The sequence below is a fragment of the Polyodon spathula genome, chromosome 5, assembly GCF_017654505.1.
Source record: "Polyodon spathula isolate WHYD16114869_AA chromosome 5, ASM1765450v1, whole genome shotgun sequence".
Taxonomy (NCBI): Eukaryota; Metazoa; Chordata; class Actinopteri; order Acipenseriformes; family Polyodontidae; genus Polyodon; species Polyodon spathula.
Window position 1 is genome coordinate 58,534,435 of NC_054538.1, and position 11,235 is coordinate 58,545,669.

The window sequence follows — 11,235 nt, forward strand, 5'->3', positions numbered from 1 at the left end:
GGCAGGATGACGCATTGCCCCCTGTGGTATTCCCTCCACCGCTTAGGTGGTCCACTCAGCATCGATGCCCTAGCTCACGAGTGGCCCAGGACGTTCCTTTACATGTTCCCACCAGTACCATTGCTCCCAGCCTTCTTGGAGAAGGTCCATTTAGAGAAAGTGACAGTTCTCCTAGTGCCCCTCAGGGGCCCAGGAGAATCTGGTTCTCAACCCTATGCCAGCTCTTACAAGGCCAGCCCTAGGAGATCCCGCTTCGCTTGGATCTCCTCAGTTAGGATGGAGCCTTGATATTGTACTGGAGGCTCTCACTAAGGCCCCGTTTGAGCCTATACACTCCATAGAGTTGAAACATCTGTCTATGAAGACAGTCTTCTTCTTGGCTATCACCTCCACTAAGCAGGTCAGTGAGCTGCAGGCACTGTCAGTGCCCAGCTCCTGTATGTGTATTTGGGATGAGGCAGCAGGGTGTCACTGTGCACAAACCCTGCTTTCCTCCCCAAGTTGATTACAGCCTTCCACATGAATCAGTCTGTGAAATTGGAATCTTATCATCCACCTCTGTTTGCTTCAGAGTTTGAATTTCCTCTGCCCGGTGCGGGCATTGAGGTGTTACATGGCTAGAACGAGCTCTGCATCATACTGACCAGGGCTTTGTCTGTCACAGTATACAAAACCCTAGGACTGCCCCTCTAGAAGCAGCAATTGTCGCATTGGATTGCAGACACAGTCTCTACAGCGTATGGCAGTGCTGGCTTACCCCCACCTGGGAGAGTAGCTGCGCACTCTACTAGAGGGTTGGCTACATCTTTGGCCCTCTTGAGAGGGGCCTCACTGTCTGATATATGTACGGCAGCTAGTTGGGCTACACTACAACATTCACCAAGTTCTACCGCTTCAATGTGGTAGACCCTTCTGAGTGTCCTTGAGGTTACACGCTCGTACTACTAACCTATGGTTAAGGCGGTTCTGACGCATCTCGCAACGGCTCTGGTATACATTTCCCATGCGTAATGTTTTGGTGGTCATCTTCAAATTGAAAGGGAATATTAGGCTAATTACCATAACCCTGGTTCCCTGAAAGAGAAGACAACCACCAACCGCAAGGTTGCATCGGTCGCCCTCACGGATTCGATGCAAAAAGAGAAATGGCTTCCGTGGAATGACGGTTTTAATCCCTCGGTAGGTGGGACAGAGGGCATCATCCAAGGAAAGGGCCTATTGGCAGTTCTGGTACAGAGAGCTCAGAAAATACCTAACAATAGGCAGGCATAGCACATAGGTAATGTTTTGGTGGTCGTCTTCTTTTTCAGAGAACCAGAGTTACGGTAAGTAACCTAAAGTTTCAACACCACAGCATTTCTAGGAAAAGTGCAAGACAGAGTTTATTCTTGTCAACCAGTATCCATCAAATAAACCTCAGTTCATAATTCAAAACAATGGGCCAGGCTTTCCAAAGCTTTCGTTCCAGTGTAAAGATATTTTTTCATGAAAATGAATAAAAACTGTCAATGCTTGAAAACTAAAAATATATAAATAACAATGTTCACATCCTAAGTGTTTTCTTACTTTTCTTTTAACCTAGTGGGGCCTCAGTAATGGGCACCAGGCATCAGCTGTAACATTTCAATGCACTGTCTTAGATCTAAATACTTTGTCCTCTTTGATTCCTTCAGGATGGTGTCAGCTTTTCATTGTTCAGTTTTGACAGAGCAGGCCCTAAGGAGTGGAGACCTGCATTCTGATAGTTAATAATTTGTTTTAAGAAAATATGCTTCTCTAAAGTAGAAATTTGCAACACGTTTAGCATGATCTAAGGGGTATGTCATATTAGACCCAATGGTTTGTAAATAATATGGACACCTGAAAAGCATCAGTTTCATTGACATGTCCAGAGGTTAAAACAATGTTGCAGGGGAAAGGTTAATTACCATTGAACACCACCTGTAATAGAACTTTATTGAGAGAATCATAAAATAAAGCCTGTAAAGAAGCTGGTCTGAAAGTGAGTGGTCTGTATCAAAAGTAGGTTCAGAATTTAAAAGAATGACACTGAAACACGTTCACTGGACACCACCATCTGTAATGGAACTTTATTGAGAGAATCATAGAATACAGCAAGTGGTCTGTGTCATTAATATAGTCATAGATCAATGGTTCCCAACTTGTGGTCCGTGGACCACTTGTGGTCCATAAGTAAACTCCAGGTGGTCCTCAAACAACTCTGAAAATTTGGTTACGCAGTTCTTGCAAAAACCCATTTCTACACAATCACACGTTGTGCTATTACTATACGTATTACAAAGCAGCACAGCAAACAGCTTTAACCACGTGGTGTGTAATTATAAAATATGAATATAGGCTGCATTTTTCCCCTTTATCTGTTTTCCTTTATTACAGTTGTGTTTATAAATTAATATATAATACAGCTCCCTTTGATGCTATACCAAGCATCGCCTTCAAAGCCACCATTACCTGAAACAGCTTTCTAATGTGAAACAAATACTAACTAAATAAGTTACATATTATGAAGGCGCATTTGTGTTGTTCAAATTACAGATTTCTTTTTTTTAGTCAGCATTATTTAAAAAAAAAAAAAAAAAATCTACATCTAGCACTGACGTAAATCTAATCTGTGCTCATTCTACTGCTTGTGTTCACTGTTCAGGGGTGAAAAAAACATAATCAGACTGTCCCAGCCTTTTCGCTTCGCAAGAAAGTAACGCACGCATTGAATATTCCTAACTTGGTTGGAATGACTAAATAAAAAAAATTAAAAATTGAATAATTAGTTGCATATAGTAACAGAAGTTAATGTGAAACAAAAAGAGGCTTGTAGCTTGTGAACTGTACCATAGTGTGAATGATCGATTTCAGCTTCATGCTACTGATGGGTTGTTCAGCCAGGTTTAATATCTCACAAGATTATATGTCAAAAGTGAATTCTATTAACACTACTTCTGGAAATAATGTGTACAGTCTGTTCTTGACGCTGGTACATTTAACCAAAATGCTATAAACCCTATCGACTGTGCGCTACCAATCTCATTTAATTTATGCATCACAGCCCACCAAAAGTGGTAAGTAACATCCTCCAATCATTTTTTTCCTTTTTCAAATTGCTTCCCATCCACCTCATCTTCGTATTCCGGTGTTTTTTATATGTACTTCGAGCGAAGTTGGCGAATAATAAATTGTGTTAGAAATGTTTTGGACAGATTCATTTGTTACATGATTTGCTGGATCCAAGGACGACTCAAGCCCCACTGCATTATTTGTCAGGAGGTTTTGTCAAACAAAACTCTTAATCCTGCAAAATTGAGACTCCATTTGTCTACATTCAGAATGTGAACAAAAATGTAGTATTTAAAACAAAAGAAACTGGAAGTTTGCCATCAGCAACTTTCAATGCGCAAAATGATAGCTACTGACCTGGTAGCGAAGATTCAAGATCAGGAATCTCATTAAGTTAGGTACGTTATATAAATACTTTACTTTCTACAGGTACTTATGTTATACATGCACACATAACAATTAGCTTTAAAATGCTGATGTGAAAAAACTTGTGGGAAGTGGTGGACCCTACATTGAAAAAGGTTGGGAAACACTGCCATAGCTTAATGCATGCAGCAGTGTCAGGGCTATGTTTTAATGGATGGCATTGGTAATGGAATTTAAATAAGAAAATCAAAGAATACTGCTCACCAAACATTAAAAAAGTAGCTCAAAGTGGACTCTACGCAGGTGTAACTTCAAAGGTCACAGGACCTCAATATGGCAGCCACATTAGGTCAGAGGTCCATACCTGTCAACCCTCCCTTATTTGCCAGGACTGTCCCTTTTTTTTTTTTTGGACACTCTACTCCTGGGACAGATTTTTTCTCGTATTTTGTTAAAAACAGTCTGTGGTTACTGCATACTGGCAAGCATGCATTCAGTGTATTGCTTCACGTGTGGTGCGATAAGCACACCCGCTAAATAAATTATATATCAATGCAAATTTGAATGCAAATATGAATGCAGATGTCAAGCATCTTGGGGAACAACATACTCTCAAATAATCCTAAGCAACGTTGGAAAAAGGCATACTTTCTGTAAACTATGCAGGACTGATTTTAACGGTGGGAGCAAGAATGATGTTTGTGGTAAGCACGAGAGATCACAAAAATACCAAAAACCCAGTGACGCTCAGAAAACCAGCGCTTCAACTAATAACTTTTGTTACATATGCAGAGACCCTCACATGTTGTGACTAGTTCAGCACATCTGTAGTAGACGTGTTCCCAAACTCACACACTGGAAAGTATTCTGCAGGAAAGTCTAAAAGTCACACAGTGAAAGCGTTTCTATTACAACTTCAGCATCAACATTGCTTTAAAAATGCAGATTGTGTTTATATAATCAGAAATAGTGTGTTCATTTTTAGATAGAAGATAGTTGACAATTAAATGTTATTGATAGTGGACCTGCTGCCAAATCATCCACCTACAACTACTGTACAATAAGCACCACACGAAGCCAACATTTTTCTTGTACAATGCCCACTATCAAAACAGACCTATGGAATCACAGAATAAGTAACATGGCCCTCTTAGGTCACATCTGTGCTGAAAACCGTTTAGTTTTTTTTTTTTTTTTTTTTTTTTTTATTTCAGGAAAAACAATCATTAAAATACAGCAATATAAACTGCTGCATCAGATTATCTTTGCTGTTGGTCAAATTATGTTTCTGCAGAACCATTGCCATGAGTTTGAACTATAGAACAGGAAATAATTAGGTACCATGTAACAGGAAGCAACTTTATGCCTATAAAGCTGTGTCTGAAATGTATGCGTATCCCAATAAAAACACGCAAAGAATATACATATTTTCAACAAGAGTGGGTAGTGATAATGTAGAAAGTGCTAAAAAGTGGTATGAAAATTGATTTTAAAACGCACTGTAGTGATCTAAACAGTTACAGATCTAAATATTAACATTCTTTAAACTCCCCAGGGATGCTTTGGCTTGCTTATTAATTTTGTTACACTCAATAAAAATGCAGTGAAATGAAGCAAGTCAAAATTTTTGTTTATACATTTTAAGACTGGAGTATTAAGATCTGCCACTGTCATTAAAACAGACCCCGTGATGTGAACAGATCTGTGTAAACAAACGACAAGCAAAAACAGAACAAAACACTCGCCGTTACCAGGATCAGTCCAGGATCTAGAGAAAGAATGACAAGGTGCAGGAACATACTGTGATCAGTCATCTTTCTAAAAGTTATGGAATATGGTCTAAACTACTTTTACGTGTACATGTAAGTTTGGGAGCCAACAAACAGAGAACATTAGTAACCAAAATAAGCACACTATAAGAGCTCCTCAATCATGTGGGAATTAGAACTGACATCATGAATTGTTTTAGTGCTACTCTGGGAACTTCAATAATACTCAAAATAATACAACAACAATTTAATCAGAATTTCAATAGTTTTTATTCACGACATAACCCATTGAAATGTTTGGGTTTTCTATGAAAAGTATTGCCTATTAATAACTTGGCCACTGCCTTCCCAATACGTAGTTGGTATCTGTTATAAGTTACATACCTAATCAAAATGCACAGCACAGCACCTCTCCTTTAACAAAGATCATGTTTAAACCTAACTATATAATAACTGTTATAGAGTGAACATGAACCCCTTAGCATAAAAGTTGGTTGGGATCATTTTGACAGGCAGTAGATTAAGTATGGTACCGTATTGGATATGGTACCGCTGATCCTATCTCATAGGCATCATCAGAAACTAACAAATGGAGGTCCCGCCTGATACAAAGCAATAAAAAGCAATCAGTTTAAGCTGTTCACATCTAGCAGGGATTAGATGAGTATTCCAGTCTTTGAAGCATCAATAACATGCCATGTTTTTGAACTGGTCAATTCATTCACTTTTGACAGAAGGGTTAATCTGGCTGGTTATAGAACCATCGTTTATTTACTGAAAGTTATCCCAATAGCACTCTGGCACAAGGGGTGAGTAACTGTGGCAAAAGGACAGCCAACTTGCTTAACTTGAAACCCTTTTATAATTGTAAAACCATGTCAAAACTCCTTGATGGGCAGAATGTGACAAAAATAACAAATCCGACTGCCAGCCAATAAACAAAATTTACAAGAACCACACCAAAAGGATAACAAAACACAGGACTGATTAGAAATGCCCACATATTAATTTGTTTTCTGCTGTAACAAAAGTTAGCACTGAAGAAATCGAAGATGGCAAATGTGGCCTCAGCGAGGCAAGGCCTCAGATCAGCATGTCAGAACGATTATTTTTCTGCTGCTTTTGATGGGGATTCCTTTTAAGTCATGAAATTAAAAACAGGTGTGGCAGAGAACACACATTCATACTCGCAGTTCTGATACACACGTTTCCAATTCTGAAACATGAAAGAAATTCATGTTTAAATAAGGGGCGACTCAATGAAAATCTGATTCTGTGATCTGTGTGCCACATGCAAATACAGCAGAGGTCCTGACAAAACTATTTAATTAGATTTTTTTTTCTTCTTCTTCTTCTAAGGGGATCCATCACTCCAGATGGTTTAAACAGTAACAAGCTCCTGGAAAATGAACTGGTGCACTGAAAGGTTAAAACCAGACACAGTCGTAAAACCGAATGTTATAAATCACTTTGAAAGCAAGTGCCTCTGGAAGAAAGGTTTGGGGACAGATTGTAATCTGCTAATCGGTGGGGGCTGGGGGGTGAGTGGTGAGGAAGGGGAAAATCAGGGGATATCGATCACACTTCTCAGCCATAAATAAAAAACAAATTATGTAATCAAGATTAAAGGCAATTTTCTTTCACCTGCATGGTATACAAAAACAGTGGTTGTTTTGTAAGGCGTCTGGTTGTAGCAATCACTCCAGGACACAATATCACAGTAAAATTCCAGGCATCACCTTTTTACAAGATTGTGGAAAGCATAGAAGCAATACCGTTTCTGTGATTTTGAGCACAGCCACCCCTTTTTAGTACTCAAATGTGGCACAGGTGGAGGTGTGATGTATTATTAAATGTACAATTAGTCACTTAACGATCCCACAATGTATTGGATCTGCATGTTTAAATGGAGAATACTACAGTTGTATAATACTCTGGCATATGAAACTTGTTTCAATAGTATGAATTCACAACCAAAAGGCATTAATGATATTCAATACAAATTCTTTTTCATTTTGATCCACTGTTCTTTTGAAAAAGTAAGGTATTAAAGTACATATGTCTCTTGTAGATGTCACTTTTGTTCTATATGAATGATGCACACATTGTGTTAAACATGATTTTGAAAGGTATTTTTTCATATAATTCATAAACAATAAAACTGGCGAATATTGCTTGTACTCTTCCATGCTGTACAGTACTGCCTGTTGAAGGACCGCAACCGACACAGGCAAAAAAAAGCATTTCAGAACATTTCGTTTCTTTTAAGACAAGGATTCTTCCTGAGCACATTTTTAAAAAAAAAGAAAAACAAACAAAAAAAATTAACATTGTAAATGTTTGCCATTTATTTTCTTTAAACTGGAGCCCAACAGCTAAAAGCGTACGTATTATGTTGTTTTGCATGTGAAGTGAATTCATTTTTCCCCCTCACCCCATCAATTCTCCACAGCTCAGGAGAACTGATGGTTCAGTGGGTGCCCTGTGATCCCAAGACTGAGCCAGCATCCTCTTTTGCACCTAGGAACTCAAGAGCGGATGTCAGAAAGCTACTGACCTCTGGAGGACAAAGGTCAGCCCTGACAAGAGAAAACGCCCTACCAGAGTCGCTGGCGTCCTTTCCAGACTCAAAGGTTCACAGTTTTGCCAGTCGGGACGTAGCAACTCCCCGTGAGACCGGTCGTCCCAAAGGTTTGACCAGCGCACTAAACCTCTTGGGAGTGCCTGGTACGGTCGATAAAACGCTCAACCAATTTGGGAATCCCCAGTGAAGAACACACTGCGACTGAAGCCTTAGGGGTCCTGGACTGGAGAACCTACACTGTGGATGTGACATACCGCACACCATGGGCAGCTGTGGTACTTCGACACGAAACTTGAAAGGTCACCCTACCCCCACCCCCACCCCCCCCCCCCATAATAAACATGTTTGATGGTTTTAAGCAGACATAGCTGCTTTCTTTCCTTTGACAAGTTTCATTATATGAACATGTTCAGTAGGGATTAGACAGTCAGTCTTGAGTTACTATTTGTAGCAACCCAGACAGAGCAGTGAATCTTGCTTTGTCTAAAAGACCAGTGGGTGAAAGTTTTCTGTGCTTTGGGGGAACACTTTGTTATAACAATCTGCCATTGTGAATGTTTTGTTATGAAGATGTACAGGCATTTTTAAATCAATAAATCAGTCAATCAAACATTTACATTTTGCTTCAGAATGTTGTTCTTGTTTGTAAATCAATAAGAAAAAAAAAGATGTCACCCTAGTATTCCAGCAGATATTCCTTCTGAGTCAATGTCCACCAATATAAACCAATCATATTTTCCCTTTATAATGCCATGTCCCTCAGCAAGCCATGCAAATGTACTCAAAATGCAATCTCTCTCACTTTACCACCAGCAAAATGTCGAAAAATGTTTGACATGTTATCTTCCATTATATCGTAAAAACACCAGCAACAACAATGTTTTTTTTTTTTTTTACTGGAAGTTTGTTTCAGTACTTAATGGTCAAAATATACAAAGATGTAATATTCTTAAGAACTACTAATTTAGAAGATGCAACAAATACCTGAAGTACTCACAGCTGTGGAATAAGGATTTAGGTTCCCTGCATTTTCAGCCCAGCAACCACATCCATAATGAGTTGCCTTAAAAGACAAACCAGGTAGGAGAAATGGTCACATTTTATAATTTAACTATCAACGTATTCAAATATATATATATATATATATATATATATATATATATATATATATATATATATATATATATATGTATTTATAATATATTATCATAATATATATATTAACTCATTAACAAATAATTTTCAATATGAATTTATTAATAAAACCATGTTGACGTTTTTTTTTTTTAGTCTATCAGGTTGCAAGGCAAGGAATCTCCTGTTTAAAAAACTACATGTGGTGAGGGTTACAAACATAATTTTCCTCTCCGAGCAAGAAAATACCAAGGACATTGTTAATGAAATACATCTACATACCCCAGCTAATGAGTAGGCACATTGTGGGTGCTATTGAAATCGATTATGGACAATTTTGTATGTCCTGGCTACTTGTGGTGACCAGATTTTCAAAGCTCAAAGTCGGGACACATTTTTAAATAATTGCTAAGGACTAATTAAACCATTTAAATGTGGTCTATTTAATGGTTATTTAAATAGCCATCCTCTCACTCGTAATGTTATCTTATTCATTTTTTTTTTTTTTTTAAGCAGCTTGCTAATTTCAGCAAACTCATGGGTGTATAATTTGTGGTTAACTCGTTTAAATAGCCATATTGTGTTATATATGTATTCCTACTTTTACATTGAGTTTATTATTATTATCATTATTATTATTATTATTATTATTAGTAGTAGTTTTTTTTTGGGGGGGGGGGGGGGTTTACATAGTTTTATTTTGAGAAAGTACTGTACTACTGTCCTTGACGGACTTTGTTCCACGCAGTCTATCTGTACGACGTGCACCAATGAGACCGGCTTTACAACCAGCTGGTGTGTCCCTCCTGATGGTTGAGGGTTTACCAATGAAGGGCTGTTCAACAGGATTCATAGCCACACCACGGACCAGCAGTTTCTTGGCCTTGTATTTGTGATAGGCTCGACCCGCCTTCAGGACTGGTTTGTCAATACGACCACCACCAGCAGCAACACCAATGACGGCTCTGTTAGCAGAGATTACTTTGTTGGACACGGAAGACAGCTTCACGCGGGATTTCTTAGTTTCAGGGCTGTGGGAGATGATAGCGTAGTTCCCAGAGGCACGGGCCAGTTTCCCACGGTCACCAGACTTCTCTTCCAGGAAGCAAATAATGGTACCTTCAGGCATGGTGCCAACTGGGAGAACACTGCAGTAGTAGTAGTGTGACTAATAATAATAATAACACTGTGTAACACATTTTTTACTTTTTTTTGGTTGCTGGGTAGTAAGTGTTATTTCCTAATTGCTTATGCCTCAAAAGTATAGAAAATGGCTATTATTCCCCACAAACTTTGCTTTTGTGACCAGGACAGTGATATTTCAAAATATCACTATTTCCAATGGGAAAACGGGCAAATGTGTGTCTTTTCGTTCACATAAAGTCAGAAAAAAACAACATATGAATCCAAATTAACATGTATTTATACTAAAGTAATACAAAAATGACTACAAAAGATTTAGAAGTGAGTAGTTTTTCGAGATTTACGATTATACTGTAAATACAATACTGTAAATACATTGTATTACTTTAGTATAAATACATGTTAATTTGGATTCATATGTTGTTTTTTCTGACTTTATGTGAACAAAAAGACACACATTTGCCCGTTTTCCCATTGGAAATAGTGATATTTTGAAATATCACTGTCCTGGTCACAAAAGCAAAGTTTGTGGGGAATAATAGCCATTTTCTATACTTTTGAGGCATAAGCAATTAGGAAATAACACTTACTACCCAGGAACAAAAATTGTGTTACATAGTGTAATAATAATAATAATAATAATAATAATAATAATAATAATAATAAATAATAATAATAATACAATTTAAAATACATACACATTTGGTATTTTTCTTTTTTTACTCACTGCATCAGGATATCTCTTTTTATTGATGCTGTGATGTGGTTTAACGTGGTGGATTCGAATGCTTGCAACCTCTCGCTGCTTCTGCCTAGGTTAAATCCCGCCAGAACTGAAATAATATACAAAATTACTGTTATACTGAACACACAAATGTAGACTCAGATTGAATATAAACTAAATAAAAACACATGGCACACTGAGGAATAAGCACGTACGCCTGTGTTAATCACTTCATAAAAATAATGTTCTTGATTTCCCTAGTACCTTGTTTTGCTTTTTTTTTTTTTTTTTTTTTTCCACTGTAGGTGCTATAAACTAAAAGCAGTTGTTTACGTAATTTTGGCAAAAGGTATTTAAGAGTATGTCGTGGTACATGAAGTGATTGAAAACCGGGACTTTTTAAAGATTTTGAGCAAAATTTTGACTTTTGATGGAGAACCGGG

The 11,235-nt window shown here is 37.9% G+C and overlaps 1 protein-coding gene across 1 annotated transcript; it reads right to left on the bottom strand.

The window, feature by feature from the left end:
* Nucleotides 1-9,077: 9,077 nt before the first annotated feature.
* LOC121315231 (60S ribosomal protein L8-like) lies at nucleotides 9,078-10,069 on the bottom strand. The gene is made up of 2 exons (XM_041249277.1): nucleotides 9,643-10,069; nucleotides 9,078-9,109 (listed from the first exon to the last, which is right to left on the bottom strand). Exons 1-2 carry the CDS (start codon nucleotides 10,052-10,054, stop codon nucleotides 9,078-9,080), a joined length of 444 nt encoding a protein of 147 aa, XP_041105211.1. The 5' UTR covers nucleotides 10,055-10,069.
* Between the last annotated feature and the right edge of the window lie 1,166 nt (nucleotides 10,070-11,235).